Below are 17,298 nucleotides of genomic sequence, written 5' to 3' on the forward strand. Positions count from 1 at the left end.
AAACCTCTCCTTCCGAGAACACTGCACGTTTCAGTCCTCGTTCTGTGTACGCCCCATTTCTAGTTGGGTTAATTATCGTTCGTCCATCCGCTTACTCTGCCCTTTCGGTTACCTTCCTCTTCTTCTCCTTCTCTTCCTACTCGCTACCTTCGCCGTTACGTTTCACTCCTCTTGTGCGCGAGCGAACCTCCTCATGTGTGTGCGTTTCTGCGATTGTTTACTAGCCATCACATAGTCCAGTGAAGCGGTGTTCTGGTGGAGTTTTTGGTCGTGCGGGCGGGGCTCGTAATTATTGGTGGAGCGGGGAAGTGTCTTGCAAGCGCCGCGGTCGCTGGCGCAGTTTTGAATTAGGGGATCCCACGTCCGTCAAAACGACGAATTCATTGTGAGTATTGGGTTTGGGAATAGATGGTTGTTTACAAGTAGTTAGCGTAATAGATATGCGGAGTTTTGTTGTGGTTGTAACGTGAATCGGTGGTGTAGCGTGGTGTCGCCACGAACGCTTTGGAAGTCTCAGTTTCTATGGGTGGTTTGGGGTGGTCGGGGTTCGTCTCTGTGTACCGTGTTTCTAATTGTGTTCGAGCAATTGCTTTGAAACGGTTGTGTAGGGCATACGCATGTTATAATGGAGACCAAAGGTGGTAAGAAGTCGAAGAGTTCAATACAATACGAGAGTCCGCTTGGATACGTGATTGAGGACGTAAGGCCGCACGGAGGAAGCGAGAAGTTCCGCACCGCAGCATACTCGAACGTAAGTGCCCCATCTGGAATTGCATGGGATATCGCTTCCCTGGAACTATGATGATTATTTCATATGCTTCCGATACACATTGGTAGTCTCAAGGATGCACTAATGACATCCTGTGCGGTGTTTTTGGTGCAGTGTGTCCGCAAGCCATCCTGATATTTGCTAAAGGTGCATCAGAAGAATAACTAGATTAGATTTTATCCTTTCTTCATTTTTGGGGCTGGTCTGTTCTCCTATTTTCTACTCCTTTTCCTGGATCCGCAGATCAGCTCCCCGCTCGGGACAGCGGTACAACCTCCCCTCTTTCTTGTAGCCTCTCTTTGCTTTGTAGAGTCCACCTCATTTAGGAAAAAATGGGTGCGTCCTTTTTGAACGATACGGGTGCTGTAGCCGGCTCTGTGGCCAGTCCAGGGTTTGAAGGATTCGAGAAAAGACTCGACATTGAGTTTCATGCCCCTCCTGTCTTCAGGGATCCGGAGGGTAAGGGACTCCGGGCCATTCCCCGTGCTGAACTTGATAGCATGCTCCGTGCCGCAGAGTGCACCATTGTTGCCCAAATGAGCAACACTGAACTCGATTCTTATGTACTCTCCGAGTCAAGTCTTTTCATCTACCCTCATCGCATGATTATTAAAACTTGCGGAACCACGCGTCTCCTCTGCGTTATTCCTCAACTTCTAGAGATATCTTCGAAATTGGCGCTGAAGATAAGTCGAGTGAAGTACACCCGAGGAACATTCCTGTTTCCTGCTGTCCAGCCATATCCTCATGGAAGTTTCACCGAGGAGGTGCGGTTTTTGGAGGAATACTTTGGAAATCTGGGTGATGGAGGAAAGGCTTTCGTGATGGGTGGAAAGGGTAAAAGCTCGAACTGGCATATCTACACTGCCGCAGATCATGGGGCTGACGTTGAACCCGTCTACTCGCTTGAAATGTGCATGACGCAGCTCGACAGGCAGGCAGCCAGAAATTTTGTTAAAGCTTCTGGTCTGGAGAGTGGGCTAGACATGACGAAGGCAGCGAAGATTGATAAGATGTTGCCTGACTCTCGCATTTGCGACTTCGCCTTCGATCCCTGTGGCTACTCCATGAATGGCATAGAAGGAGGCGCTCATTCCACTATCCATGTTACCCCTGAAGACGGCCTAAGCTACGCCAGCTTCGAGGCCATGGGATACACTCCTTGGCAGGTGGATTTGCCATCACTGGTGGATAGAGTTGTCGCGTCATTCAAACCGGCCGTCTTTGCCATGTCAGTACATGTAAGCAATGCGAACAAGGCCTTGCACGCCTCTGGGTCATGGGGTGAATCAATCTGCCCTAGTGGCTACATGTGTGATGGAAGTAGCCGTCAAGAGTTACCGTGCGGAAGCATCGTTGTGTTCCACACATTCAAAGAAATTACTTTCAAGGATGTGAAGGGTGCCTCTGTTGCAGCTGCTGCCCTGCCTTTGATCCGGAGTGCCGCAGGGGCTAGCAAGGGTTGCAAGAAAGTGACTATCAAGAAAATGAAAGGAAAAACGGTTTGATACGGTAAGTGTATGTTTATCTCCGCGAATTTGATTAAGTTATAATGTGCTTGTAGTATGAACGGAATTGTTTTCTCTTAAACTGGAAGGATGAATGATGTACGACCACAATCGGTTTTAGATCTAACTGCTATCTGTCCCTTGAGTAATCACGACTGTGTTTGCCAATTGTGATCATACTGAAGCCCTCTTTTTGTTGCAGTGATATGTAGTACACCGAAAGTGGGAACGCGAATGTGGAGGATGTACAGGGATCAGGAACTGTAAGTGAGCAGATGAGTGCATTTGTAGCGTGTAGTCGGGATATAGGGTATACCCCATCCATTTCGGTGCTGAGAGTTCCGCATTATTTTGGAAGTTACTGTAGATTGGCCGATTAGACCTCTTACAAATGAGCTTCGTACTTTTGTAAGTGTGTCTGAAATGCACCTGATCATATTTTCCTCTAAGTACTTCCCGAATTACCCATTGTGCGTGAAATGTTGATGGCGACAAATAAACGAATAGTAACACGTTTTATACTTCATTAAACAAAATGTGTTCACATGCCAATTTCGTGACGTGTGGCGCAAATCCGCTTGTCGGATATACGTGCAACTATTGATGGAAGGTCACACCTTGTGGCATCACCCATAACAGTAAAACGAAGATTTAATCTTGTCCGTGACTGATTGTACAGTGAGCAGCCAGCACCTAAATAGCTAACTGAAGAAAGCGGGATTACATGTTAAATGATGTACAATAGTGATCACCATACAGACAATATCTGGAAAAGAAAAGAAATGAGCATTGGATACAGTTTTGTGAATTGACGTGATGTAAACTCCTATCCCGACTTTGAAGCAACTACTGATTGTTGATGAAACGTTAGTGACTTACCTACTCTGTCGCCAGTGGCTAGAAATGATTGCCTTGTCCATTGCACTGCACACACACCGTAATGGCTTTAACTTTTCATAACTTTCGCATTAGGGACCAAAACTCCCAGAGAACGAAGCGACGGTTTGCTGTGTCATCGTGTAAAACTTTAGCTAACGACCTTTGCTTCGAATGGATGAAATTTCTGTCGTTCTAAGGTCTCTATTCCACAATGTGCATCAATCGATTTCCACAAAATTGGCCAGACCTGTAACATTTCATAATCACTTACATATATTTTACTTAATTCCTTCAATCCCTTTCTCCTTTCATATATGCAAATGCAGACACATCCTAAAAAATATGTTCAGAACGTGTACACGTACAGTTTTTTCAAACTACACTTCCTACTCCATTACTTTATAAACATTTATTGGATACGACAAATAATATTCTAGTGAATAAAACAAAAAATAAGAATGAAAGCCATAACAATCAATGAACAGGCTTGTCTCTCGCTGAAGTATTTGTCTTTGGTATGGAATCCATCTTTCTTTTTTATACATACATAGATTCACTCCATTAAAGAAAAATGAATCGTGCTCATCTGCCTTCGACGTCGTCATCTTCGTCTTCTCCGTCGTCTTCTTTGTTGTCGTGTATCTCCGGGGGGGCGGAGGAAGGGGCGGAAGGCGATAGAGGTTTAATGGACTGTCCGGCACCATGTGCAAATATCTGAGGTGATCCTTGGGAACCCGATTTGAGAGTGGTGACACACTTCCAACAAGTGAAGTAAATCTGCATCCCCGCAGAATATCCCTAGCATCTCTAATCCCCGTGGGCTGGAACCATCATCCCGCCATCGTGGTTTTGTCTGCAAGCCTTCACGCAAGAGATTCATGCCTGCGCCCTCGAAATTCAAACCAATCTTCTGGTTTATTCCTTTTTAAAAGAAAGATTCCGGCTCTCACGGCAGGCGTGCACTGTAGATCCAGATTCCAGACCGCGCCTCTCGTACAGATTTCCCAGCGGGCGTAGTTAGTCATCAGATCCATCGCCTCAATCCGTCCCTAAAGAGCTGTGATCTGCCTTCACCACCACGCGCGTGGAAGACGCCCGGCTGGTGTCGTTCACTAGTATCCCAGCTGGTGGGAAAGCGAAAAATCTAAGCCCGCCGTGCCATTTCAGTGCCTGATCGTGGAAGGCATCGCGACCTGTGCTTCTCTCGGGCCCATGCTCTCACCCTCCTTACGCTAGATACATGGAACGACTTGGACTTGATTTTGTCTAAAGGGATCACAATCGAAGTGTGAGGATTTAGAACTGGACATACCTGAAAATATATATATATATATATATATATATATATATAAAATTAACTCAAAATTTGAAAAACCTTGCCACGTGCATAACTGTGTTGGTTCCTCGATTGGCATGCTCGTGTTCCTGGTGCCGCATGTGATTTCTTCCGAAGAGTTGGTCATCGGTTTCACGCTGATAAACGTCCATCCTCCGTGTTCAAACACGCCTGTGAACCGATGCTTCCAAGTCAGCGCGTGGGCACTAGAGAGTTCCTGTCACCACTAATTCCGGATTAAACACTGTTCCTGTCGAAGTGTTCCTTGTGTCGAAGCGCTACATGATCCGGATGAAATCTTCATTCCACTAAATGGCCATTGGAAGAAAAAACATAAACGAGAGTGAAAGGTACAGACGCAGATAATTATTTTTTAGTTACGCAAACCGGGGTTTGAATGGTGATCAGATCTCAAGTTTGCTGCTCTGTCGATGCTACCTATCCTCATTTTAAACAATCAAGGAAAACAGAGAATTAATATGTGTGTGTGTGTGTGTGTGTATATATATATATATATATATATATATGGTCGATTCAACTTAGAGGAGGACAATTTCGTAAGATGAACACTGTTTGTAATATTATTACCAGGACGCTTCATTAAATATTATTACTAGTGACATCATATACACATATACTAGCGGAAACCAGTACTGTTGAGCAAGAAAAAGCTGTTTACAGATACAGAATAAAGGTCGTGCAGGGTGACAAATTTCTTTGTCTTAGACCTAAACTTCCTTATTTTATAGATGGGGTGAAACTTCTTTATCTCTGTCTTATATCTTCTTATATATATATATAGTGACCCTCCAAACAGCCTTCAACCGTGTAACTGGTTTGAAAAAGTTTTAAGAAAAGAAAGAAGTCACGCAGTACAGACGTAAGAAAATTGTTTTTTAAAACTCTTTGGTGCCAACCCAAATAGTCACGGAAATCCTGAAACTGGAGCTGCTCAGAGTCACTGCAAGCCACCACATCGTGGAATCCCACCTGCAATATACTCTGCTCACCAGAGCTAGCATACAAGAGGCTCACAGAGTGCATTTGTTGTAAATATTTACTATATATTATAATACAAGGTTACCATTACTGCAGTGAGGCTGTCAAGTTCCGGTGCCTCTAAAATGAAGCTGTAACCATACGCAATTCAAGCCCGTCTTCACACTAATATACATTTGATTTTTTTGGCCAAACCTAATCCAATAACAGCACCATCAGTGGACCCAGATCCCACGCTTTTGTGTCTGGCCAGCACGGGACTCGTGATTTTTTCTTGGGTGAGGAATCTCTGCAGTGGTCGTAAGCTTGTAGGAAGCTTCCATTTGAAGCTGAACCTCACCACATCGTGCAACCACATTTCCAGGCTTGATTATTGTTCCAAAAAAACCCTTCTCGGTTACTTCCATGGCACACTGAAATTGATAAGTCGGTAGGGTTTGTTTCTTATCAGCTTTCAGCTCTTACTAGTTAGTTTTTCAAGAATGAAAGTATCCCTGGAAATTTTGTGATCCCCTTGCTTGATGAGGGCGTTTACAAAAGTTTCACGTATTCTGGGTACTATGAGTGATCTCTGCAACTTTCACGACACCCAACTTCAACTTTTAAGAACATAGTAACTAACGACTTGCTCCTGGCCCAACCTCTTCTCTTACTTCCCACCAAATTAGTCTATCAGTGAAGACCGTCTTAAAATCTTTCCACGTGGCTGAGACTCTCAAGTCGCGCTCAGTTCTGTTCAAAACGCTAAGTGACATCACTTTTGGCTTACCTAGCAATGGAAGTGAAAATTTGGCAGCTGGATCCATAACCTGACATTTGTTTCGTCAGAACGTTAATTGCAAACTGTTCATTCTAATCTATTTCAGCTCAAGTGGTGAGTCATCGTCTCAGTGTCAGTTATAGGATTTCCATCACCAGAACTAGGGTGGAGGGAGTAGGGTGAACCCCCATACTTTCTTTGGGACCTAGAATACGCCCGTTGTATTGGACATCCTGCATCTCGGTGTCAATCATGATTTCAAACTGTCAGGTGAATTACGGATCAAAGCCAGCAGGAAGTAATGAAACGTTCTTGACCCACGTCACTTGTCAAGGATTGAATATCAGCCACTTGGAAGTAGTGATCTGTCACCTTAAGAACACCTGTTTAATAGAATAAGAGGATCACCACAAGCAGATTTAGGGCTGCCACCTGTTCACGACTTTGACAGGGCCCTGATCGCCACCAGTCCACGACTTCAGGTTTTTAAATTCGGAGAAGTAAACATACTTTTACTCTACCTCTTGTGTAGCGAAATTCGAATTTGTGTACAAGTTTCGAAAACTCCAATACACTGAAGAATAAAACATGAGCCGAGCTTCCCATAAGATAAATTGTGATAGTAAATCAGTTCTTCTCAACCATTCAACCAAGTCTGTTGGCCTCTTGAGAATTCGCCCAGGACAAACATCACATCCAGGAGACTGCAACCATTTGGGGGGAGACAAAAAGGGAACTTCTTCTGAGTATTGTTAGGTTCTATAAAATACGTACTATTGGAAAAGTCTCAACATGGCATCAAATCCTTGGCTCCAGTAGTCCTAAATGGTTCCACACCTCGACCTTTTCGATGCATGGAGAGTATACAATCTTTGTAGCTTGATGGCCTCAGGAGTCCCAACCATTGGCAGAGCTAAAAGATCTATCACTACCTAGAGAAGAGGTCCAAAACATCGAAACCACCGTTGTATGCAGGGAATGTCAAACTTCCAACTAGGTTAACAAGAGAATATCCAGCAGCCCACTCCAAACCTTCCAATTTTCCTGTTGGCCACACTGTCGAATGGAGCGATATCGACAGGCAGCATCTGGGATGAGTGTAAGAGAAACGTTCTGTGGCAGGGGAATTCACGTTTAGTAAATGAATGCTGCACTAGGTGTAGATGAGAATAGGCAGTGACAAAGAGAATACTATTTACGGCTGAGGAAACTAAGACAGGTAATGCAGGGCTGAGGTTAAATCAAGGTCTTCTGGGTATTGTCAAAAAAGAGGCATGGTCAGAGGGTTGTCGTCTTGGTTTGGTACATCGAGAGATGAATTCTACTGTGCTTCATGGGAATGGAAAAGTTCCATCTTTGTTGAGTAACTGAGTCCATCGACCACCATCTCATTGAAGCGAACACTTTGCATTCACCAGACAATCTGCATAGCTAATGGTAACTTTTCAGGATGAGATCGTCTGAAGGTGCAGTAAATATCTTCGAGTAGAAGAGTCTGGAATACCACATAGGAGAAAACTGGGTGGTAGGGAATAGCTGGACCCAAGTGGATCTTGTTCACGGTTAAAGGATTTTAATGATAGCAACCATGAATCCTGCCGATCAAGGATTTCAGACTTGGTTCGCTACAGTGTAAGGGAGTAGGTGAACCAATTAATGGAAAAGGTAATGTATGAGCAAACAGCTCACCAGAGGAGAGTGTAAGAGGACGAGTCTAACCAGATGCTTCACAAATGATGCTGAGCCTGGATGAATACAGCTGACAATGCACTTACATTTTACAGAAGCCGCTCACAAAGAAACAGATAACCAAGCATAAAATAGTCAGAGGTGCATAAAAAAAGACAGATAGCATGGTATAAGCGGAGAGGTACCTAGTTTCTCAAGTCGGTATTGAGGTTGAATCTTGAACAGATTTAGATTCTGGTGCTTCACGGGTCTCCGCGTCCCAATCCTCCTGCATAAACAGTCCTCAAATCTACTTATTTACTTAAAAGTGAGAGACTAGCCAAGTTTTGATGGGAACAAAACCTTAACATTAAAAGGATTCATACACTACTCTGATTAAGAAAGTTACAATTATGAACAATACCAACACAATACTATCTCCTACACAGTCGCATCGATATGTATACAGTGTAATCAAAATTATGTTTGCACGTTCAAAGACTTTAAGAAACCTCAATTGTTAGCTAGTTGTTAAATTCCCGAATGGTAGAAAGATAGCAACAACCAGTTGGAAAGAAGTTTTACCTGTCTCGAAGACAATTCTTTGTCAGTTTTGAGTACCTCCGTTTCTAGAGCTTCAGAATCCCACCCAAGCAGATCGCGTATCGCCTGAGCATAACCTTGGTGTGCTTGAATATTCTTAGTTCTTCTGACTTTCTGCGAATGCTGTATTATACGTGCGACGTCTAAATATTTTCTCTTTGTCCTGGACAGTCAGAGAAACGCCTCATGAAAAAAAAGACAAAAAAAGAAAATTCGATACTGGCTTGCTCTAGCACAAATTATCTACAATGAAGTACAGTTGACAATTCCCTCAAGTCCTCTAACAGCACCGAATCAAGAATTAACTAGCTGATCGGAAGATTATGCCAAGAAACACAGGAATGTACTGGATAAATACTTACTTCCTCCCTTCCGCGACACAAACTAAGCATTTAAACAGCCCACAATCCTGCATCTCTTTGTAGAGCTTCCGCAACAAGTGGTTGTCCTGGAATAGCTTCACAAAGTACTCAAAGACCTTCTCTTTTCTGCCATTCTCATCCTCCATTTCTGCGATGTTTTCAAGAACCTGACTTTCATCATCTGACATCATGTCACTACTATCATCGTCCACATCTTTCCCTACAGGTGCACCATTCTCGTCGTCTGCCATATCATCGATGAAATCCTTCAAAAATCCCCGTAGACTAATGGATGCTGCAAGCTGGGCCTCGAGGAAAACATCCATGGGTTCCTCGACCTCCTCCTCCTCCTGTACTTCTGCTCCTACTTCTGCTTCTTCTGCTTCTTCTGCTGCTTCTACTTCTTCTTCTTCTTCTTCTTCTTCTTCTGCTGCTGCTTCTTCTGCTGTTACTTCTTCTTCTGCTGCTGCTTCTTCTTCTTCTTGTTCTTCATCCTTCAATTCTTCTTGTTCTTGTTCTTCTTCTTCTTCTTCTGCACGTGGCTTTACACCACTCTTTGAATTATCAATACTAGAAGCATCTCGATTCTCCTGCGAATCTCTGTCTTTAGATCCAACAGACCTGTCCTCTATCCTTGCATCCAGATGAGACTCTAGACGATTGCTTGGCTTCTGGGAAGATAAATGACGATGGGATTCCTTTCTCCTTTGAGACATGTGTTCTTTTGAATGCTCTTTGTAAGGTTCTGTAGTTGTCTTCTTCGCTCTCATGTTGTGCATATTGAGGAATTCATCTGCTTGTGAAGAAGGACGAGGTGGCAGTTCAATGTCATGGTCTCGCTTCTGGGATTTTCTGGGAGGACCAGGATCACGGCCACGGAACGCCTCATTCGAGAGGAACGCGCCTCTATCTCTTCCTCTGCCTCTACCTCGCCCCCTACCCCTGTCACTTAAAACCTCGTCACGACTTCGATAGTCAAAGGGGGGTCTATTACGATCATACAGTGAACTTCTACCAAAATCGTCGTCCCCACGACCACGGCCGCGACCGCGACCGCGACCACGCCCACGACCCCGACCACGACTGTACTGATTGAAAGGACCGTCAGAAGCCCCACGATCTGAAAACCTTGATAACTTTTCATCGTTCAGAGGTCCCAGTCGTTCTGAGAGACTTCGGCGTGGAGGGGGATTCTTTTGCTCGACATCCATGTCGCTACTGTCCCTCCACCCACTACTTCCATGATGTGACCCTGAGTGTCTTAAACTTGAAGGCTCAACGCGTGAAACATGACCGTTACTTTTGCCTGTATCATATCTGCACATATAAATGAAGCTCTAAGCTGTCAAAACACTAACCTAGAACTAACTTTTTCCATGGAACGGTCTGATCAAAAAGCAGTTTTACAAAGAAGCTGTGAACATTATATATATATATATATATATATATATATATATATATGACAAGGAGCATTACCTGCTACGTGAGCGATCATCCAAAGCAGGTGACCGACCCTTCTCAAAGGATGAACTACGCAAGCGGGGCTCGTTGTCAACATAGCGCGCTTGCTCCTTGCTATAAGACGAGAATCGAGATTTCTCTTTCACATCGAAGCTGCCAGCCCTGGGACCCAATAAAGGCTCGTCACGTTCTCCCAATGAACTTGAAGGAGCTGGTTCCAGCTCCAACTCTCGGCGGAAATTATCCCTTCCTCCCGACACATCCTGAGGAAATGGACGCTCCAATAACTCACGCGGTTCTCGAAAGTCTGCCCTATCTGAGGGTAACGGGGGACTACGATTTCCACTATTTCGGCGTGAAATCTCATCCATAGAGCCTGGGTAGTCGTAAGCGTTCATATCATGGTCAGACTCTTGCCGCCTACGGGAGCTATCAGCATCAAGAAGATTCAAATACTGAGGAGGTCGATTTGTCTCAAGAAAGAGATCTTTGGAAGACGGCTCCTTAGCAAAGAGCTCATTTCCAACCGGGAAACTGTTGCGGTCGAGGGCATCACCAGAATACGACGCGTCAAAAGGTCTGCTCTTCCGCTTGGTGGAAATCACGTCATCTCTTCTACTGCGATCATAACCACCCCCGCTACCATTCTTACGATCGCTGCTGAAGGGATCAAAGGACCGCCGCTCACGATCCCATGCATCATCTCTGTCCCTGTATCGGTCTCGGTCTCGACCCCGGTCCCTATCCCTGTATCCTCCATCGCGATCTCTGCCACGCCCTTTGAGGTCCTTGGACGATGCGTAAGGATCATATGCACCAGCATAGTAGCTTGAATGACCGGACTCTCCAATCGGGGCTCTATAATCACCATCATACTTTCTTGTGAAACTATCCCCCAAAGCATCCCTGGGGAATGAACTCTCATACGATGCAGTCCCGATGAAATCTCCCCTGTCCCCGAAATTATCATACTTTCGCGATTCAGCATGCCCGCCTCGTGGATAACGAGGCTCGTCAAAGGGTGCTCTCGCAGGATCCCTGTACGAGGAAGGTTTACGATCATACTTGGAGTCATACTTAGGGTTGCTTTGGCTAAAGCTGAATTCTTCGTGAGACGCTCGAGAGAATTGAGTGTCACGAACACCACGACCTTCTCGGTGAGGGCCAGCGTCCATGTACGGAAGGTTGTAATTCTTCGTCATTGATTCGTCGAACCTCCCACCTCGCGAAGAGTACTTGTCATCTTTCGAGGCAAAATATTCGGCAGCCAATCTAGTTGCTTCGCTGGCTAGCTTCTCCTTGTCTCTATCACCTCTATCATCGAAGGGCGTTCGCCCTTCATTACGAACACCATACGAGCTGCCACCGTACCCGGCTGGTTGATCCGTGTCACGGCCAGGAGCTATCCAATTCGGAGGTCTGCTTGTGAAGTCGCTCCTGGCTTTCGAGGGATTTCGATATGACGGAGAAGGAGTGCGAGAAGAAGGAAATCCACTTGACCTGTATCTGGAATGCATTGTGTTCTCCCAAAAACCGATGCTACGCCTTGATTATAAAACCCTTCCTACTAATCTTCCCTAACCGACCTTGAGCCACGTGATAGGAACCTTTCACTGCATGTAGGATGGGCGAAAAACATTAGAATCCAATGCAAAATAATACCACAAATGCCGATATCATCGACCTAACAACAAAAATAAACAATCGCCATGAATTAGTATACAGAGCGGTAAACTCACTGAAAAAACAGCGCATATAATGAGAAACAGTAATCAAACCTCTTGAAACTTGAAGACAGTCCTTTAACTAAATTCTAATGGACGAGGTCGGCTACTACTACTGCATTAAACAAAAATAATTATCAGGCGTAGGAGTCAGAGACTTTCCACCAAAGAATTCGAGAACTGAAGGTGCTCTTAACAAATTGTATGTGATGTCTCAAAAGAAATGATTACCTTGGAACACCGCATCAGCAAATCCAACTAAAGAAGGTGAGTATTAATCCAAGGATTTCTGTTAAATCACTCCGCACCAGAAAACTCGTTCAGAAAAAACCCAGGAAACCACTATAAAACCCTATTCTCCACTCGCTTCCACGTCTAAAACCCGCAACTCTCGAGAGTCCACTGCCATGTCGACCGAAGCGGGAAAAAAAAAAAAAAAAAAAAAAAAAAAAAAAAAAAAAAAACGTCAACATTATGTGTGCGTCGCTTTCCATGCCACGACCTGCCCCATCTCAACGCAAAAAAAAACACAGAATCCCAAATCACTGAACATGCTTACCTCACGCGGCGAATAAATCCCTCATTACCCGGCATCCATCCGAGCACATGCAAAGGGACCTCACAACCAATTCCTTCTAACCCAGCAGACGGTAAAAGTTTGAACTTGCAGAATATGGCGGAGCTAGTGGATCCTAGAAGCGGCAGGAGAGCCGAAGAGATACTGCAAACGGTGTTGCCTTCTCGCGGTGAGAGAGAGCCTCGTGCCGAGCTCTGGGTCCTCAAAATCTCCTGCTCCCTGCGCACGACCGCTTCCCCCCCCTCCCCCTCTAGGGAAGGAACCACCTATTTATACCCGCCTCATACCCATATGAGTGCAATGATAACCTTCGAACCGAGCCCGGGTATATGGAACTCATTGCAATCGCTTGCTCAACAATACTTTGGGTTCAACTAGGATTTTAAAATCCCGCTGAGCTCAGGATGAATACTACTTTAGGATGTAATGGAGTGGAGTCATGAAACTAAATGCTGACTTCACATTGAAAGTACTAATCCTTAGCAGATATTGTACTTCAAAGTTCAGTTTTAAGTTTCTATTTTCTATCTATCAAAAACGTATGCGTGGGGGTTTACTATTGGAATATTACGTGGATGTTTCCAAGTGGTGTGCTGACATGCAAAGTAGTGCCTTTGTAACAACATGCAAATCAAGCTCAAATCACACTTTTTAATTGTAATTTCAATTCATAATCTTTACTTCAGCACTATTATGATTTCTATTATCATTACTGCAAGTCAGTTTACATACCGTTCATCATAGCTTTTTACTGAAGTACCAAAATGCAAGCTAATGTCAATAAACAGATAAACTATTGTTTATCCAAGTCCAGAATAGCCAGGTTTCTCTGTTACACCATTATGTGGACACTGAGACCCGGAGGGTATACTGATCAGGATTTGATGGGGTTCCGGGCCTCAATTGCTGTACCTACCCTTCGAAGGTATAGGGCCGCCTGGGTATGGAAACGGTACCTCGGTAGCTATTATTCGCATTTTTTTTTAACCTTCTGGAATAAGCATTTTCGCGTAATGAAATAGGGTTGCGTTGCAGGATTCTAGCTGATCTCATTCGAATTTCATTAGTGTAATCCTGCCTTGTGTAAACTATGGTTTTAAAATCAACTCGGATGTGCGGTGTTGTGTTTAGAGAAGATTTCTAGAATGTGATCCCAGCCACTTTAGGCTGCCTGTGGTATGCAAAGGTTTTGTGGAGTGAGGTCCTTCCTCATGCCTTTTGTGTTGCGTTGCTGGTGCGTAGGTGTAAGTGGAAGGCTCCTTACTTTTTAGATTGGAAGAAGGGTGAAGATTCATTGGTTTAAAATGTGCGAGTAAAAGTCCAGTTGAGTTCTCATGGTTGGAAACTGAAGTTGCATGTGATGTGCTGGTGACAGATACCATCGACAGATTAGGTTTCTAAATTTTGTGCGTTTCTGTGCGGGTAAAACTGTTAGTGATCCCGAATGAATGTTAGAGTAGATATTTTCTTGTGGCCTGTTTGTAATTTGGAACAATTCGATGAGGAATGAGCTCCTTTTGGAGTCTGCAAAGCTGTCAGGAAGTTGGTTATGTTACAACTCGCAATGAGAGATGGTGTGCCTGGTGGATCTCCAGCTGCCTTGAAGAGCAAGCTGGAATATATAATGAGGAAACTGCTTATTTTGATACCAAAGTGATGAATGAAAAATGAGAGTTGAACTCACCTTATTTTGTCTTTTATGCTTGCTAGTCTTAGATCAGTATAAAATGCTAGGTGTATTTTGCATCACATGTTGAATTTTTTTTGACTCATGTTTGTGCAGGCGTTGAGAGGATGAACTATCCAAAGATAGCAGCTACTGCAGCTTTCAAGATCTGGCTTGATAACGTAGTAAGTTCAGCAGGCTAAAGATGAAAGTCGGACTAGCTACAAAGTTTTGAAAGGTGCCTTATCCAAACATTTGAGAAGTGGTTCAGAAAACTCTATGTCAAAAACATCCATGGGAGTGAGTCGAATGGAACAATGAACCAAGTCTCTAAATTGGAGAGTGCTGAATGGAAGAACCTGTTTCCATCCTAGTTGCAAAGCAAAGAAGATAAGTCAGATAGTGAAAACGATGAACTTGTGCAGGTATGATATCTGATCAACAGATTACTTTCAGACTAGTTTTCTGTGTCCTGGCTTTTGCTAACACTACAATTTTATCATCGTCCGTTTGGTCAATACGCATGCCGCTGTTTCGAAACCTTGGAAACAATCCTAGAGTCTACAGGGATTTTTTCTGGTGAATTATGTGTGTCCAACTGGGTCAGTTTCTCAACCTACATCAAACTGATCCATGCGTGTCAGAAGAAATATGAGTAAATATTGCTCTCCTCTATTTTTCTTGTATGAAGGTACTATCAGTAAATCGAAATGGCCAGTCAATAGGGATAATGAATTGTAAGCAGCTGCAAAAGCATCAGCTGCAGCCACTACATCAACGAAGGCTCTTGAATCTATTCTTGAATTCTAGTTTGAATTTAAGTTCCACTCCACCCTACTCTTCGACTAGATTGCCATCAGAAGAGAGAATTTGAATGATCAGATCTCCTAGGATCCGATCTTGGCAGTTATGAGGGTCGAGGCTTGATTGGAGGTATGAGCGACTTGACTGCATTATATGGGTCAAGCTGGAGCATGGTTTTCGTGGGTATGTGTATTAGTGCAATTGCATTACAATCCCGTATGAGTGAGTTTCTCTCAGGTTCTGTTTCCTTAAAGCATTATTTCAATGCCTATGAATAAACAGAATGGTGGAAACTGGAATGCTGTCAGTAATGGACACTCATCAACAGCAATCCACTCTTTCCTGTAAAGAACAGCAGCTCAAGTTGCAGCCAGAAGAAATGCCTTGGGATATCTATAAAATGTTTCTAATTTTGATGGTTGTTTGCAAATCTAGATGTGGAGAATGCATAACACTATCCCTTGGCTATTTGGAAGGTAATTACATGCGAACACCTTTCCTATTAAGTTCTTGAAAGTATATTTTGGCTGAACAGGTTTTTGCTGTGGCCATTCATCCAGGTTAGTATATTTATATTGTTGGCGTGGATTTTACTGCTCATCAGCATACTGACGGAGTTTTTGATAGCGTATTCGTAAAGTGAAGCTTAGCTGTCTGAGTTCTCAAATGAGGCGGAAGTTAAAGCAATAAAACTCCATAATTGTGTAACATTTTCGTAAGTCCTATCTTGTTGACTTCTGCATATTCAGAAGTAACTAAGTTTAGTGTACATCGATCCATCCAACTTTGACAGGTTTATATTAGACGCTTAGATTTTCTTAATCATGGTAGGGGATTAGTAATTGGAAAGATCGCTGTTTTTGGCGATTATATGTCGATGCTACAGGTATTTGAAATGGTCCCTCTTCTTAATAAAAATTGGTAACGGCATATTGAAAAAGAAAAAGATCTGTCTTTGAACAATTAGTTAGTTTGTATCTCGCTCTTAGAAAGAGTACAATGCTTACATTGGACAAACCCTTCGCTTAGGTGTGCAAATTTTTGTTCTACAGCTGTTTTAGATCTTCTGAAGTGGGTGAGATGTCAACGATTTTTATGGATGCTCGGTATTGCTGTGTGCTTTGTATGCTATGAACTTGTCTCAAGCTCGTAGGGAACATTGGTAATGGCAACGTTTTTGACAGCGTGTCACAATTGGAGCAACAGGTAAAGATGCAGAAAACCGACATCCTAAGATACAAGAGGGAGTACTTGATGTTTGGGCAACAATTCTTGGAAATATTGTGTTCGGCCAGGGAGCAATGGTTGCAGCAGGATCTCTTGTGTTGAAGGATGTCCCAGCTCACAGGTCAACCCCCATGTTTCTTTTCTTTTATGGATGTCATCATGTGAATGTTACACATGTAAATTCCATTGTGCTTTGTTTTTCTTCATTGAATAAAGGACTGTTTGTGATGATTTGCACAATGGGCAACGGTTACATACATGGTGGACTGCAGTCTGGCCGCTGGAACTCCTGCAAAAGCGGTTGGTTTCTTGGAGGAATTAACTCCTAAGACTATGAAGCATAGTCTTGTCGTTTTTTGTTTTATTTTATTTTATTTTGAAATTTAAAATTTAAAATTCTCTGTGTTTTTAAAATTCTCGTTGTCTTTACTGTCCTCGTGTAACTCGATGTCCCATTCTGGATAAATCAATTTGTTGTATCTCATACGAGTAGTTATGGAATCAAAATTTTCTGACTTATAGCTTTGTGCAGATGCTGCTCAATTTTTGGTTAGGAGCTTGAAGAGGCAGTGCGTCGGAAGTTGGGAGAACCTGTGTGGAGGTGCTTACATTTGAGCTGTCGAGAGATTTCGACTGTGATCATCAAATGCGCTTCTGAGCCTTGGTTTCTGATAGATCAAGCCACGTTCTCTCTATGGGGGAATTTAGGTCTAGAATCCGAAAACTTGTACTCGATCACGCTTTTGAGTGAATCCTTGACATGATCGAGATTAGATTTTGCCTGCTGCTATCAGTTTTTACTTTTGGATTGGGGTAATAGTTCACTACAATCAAACCTCAATAAAGTTTACCTTAATATAAGTTATTTTACTTTGTAAGGTAACTTTTTTGAAGCTTAAGTGTAACTTGATAGAGTGTATTGCTCTTATTTCCAATAAAACAATATTGTAAGTTA

General features: G+C 43.4%; 3 protein-coding genes across 13 annotated transcripts; 2 read left to right on the forward strand and 1 right to left on the reverse strand.

The window, feature by feature from the left end:
• Positions 1–2,813, forward strand: LOC112275704 (S-adenosylmethionine decarboxylase proenzyme). Its single transcript, XM_024506304.3, has 5 exons — positions 1–385; positions 609–751; positions 884–902; positions 1,136–2,281; positions 2,480–2,813. The coding sequence occupies exons 2-4, from the start codon at positions 626–628 to the stop codon at positions 2,275–2,277; spliced, it is 1,287 nt and encodes a 428-aa protein (XP_024362072.1). The 5' UTR covers positions 1–385; positions 609–625; the 3' UTR covers positions 2,278–2,281; positions 2,480–2,813.
• A 4,151-nt stretch (positions 2,814–6,964) lies between these two features.
• LOC112275703 (uncharacterized) lies at positions 6,965–12,899 on the reverse strand. Of its 5 annotated transcripts, none has more exons than XM_024506302.3 (7): positions 12,629–12,899; positions 12,124–12,184; positions 10,361–11,958; positions 8,885–10,201; positions 8,505–8,685; positions 8,126–8,208; positions 6,965–7,364 (listed from the first exon to the last, which is right to left on the reverse strand). In XM_024506302.3, exons 3-6 carry the CDS (start codon positions 11,860–11,862, stop codon positions 8,134–8,136), a joined length of 3,075 nt encoding a protein of 1,024 aa, XP_024362070.1. In that variant the 5' UTR covers positions 11,863–11,958; positions 12,124–12,184; positions 12,629–12,899; the 3' UTR covers positions 6,965–7,364; positions 8,126–8,133. The 5 variants fall into 5 exon arrangements, with proteins under 5 accessions (XP_024362070.1, XP_024362068.1, XP_024362067.1 ...); XM_024506300.3 differs by lacking the exon at positions 12,124–12,184 and adding an exon at positions 12,301–12,358; XM_024506299.3 differs by lacking the exon at positions 12,124–12,184.
• Positions 12,900–13,656: 757 nt separating this feature from the next.
• LOC112275489 (serine acetyltransferase 2) lies at positions 13,657–17,298 on the forward strand. 7 transcript variants are annotated; one of them, XM_090246639.1, is made up of 5 exons: positions 13,675–13,969; positions 14,430–14,737; positions 15,552–15,592; positions 16,323–16,464; positions 16,876–17,298. In XM_090246639.1, exons 2-5 carry the CDS (start codon positions 14,724–14,726, stop codon positions 16,895–16,897), a joined length of 219 nt encoding a protein of 72 aa, XP_090102765.1. In that variant the 5' UTR covers positions 13,675–13,969; positions 14,430–14,723; the 3' UTR covers positions 16,898–17,298. The 7 variants fall into 7 exon arrangements, 6 of the variants coding, with proteins under 6 accessions (XP_090102762.1, XP_090102765.1, XP_090102766.1 ...); XM_090246640.1 differs by having other exon boundaries at positions 13,692–13,952; XM_073530700.2 differs by having other exon boundaries at positions 13,711–13,890.

This window comes from Physcomitrium patens, chromosome 23, assembly GCF_059467195.1.
Source record: "Physcomitrium patens ecotype Gransden chromosome 23, ASM5946719v1, whole genome shotgun sequence".
Classification (NCBI taxonomy): domain Eukaryota; kingdom Viridiplantae; phylum Streptophyta; class Bryopsida; order Funariales; family Funariaceae; genus Physcomitrium; species Physcomitrium patens.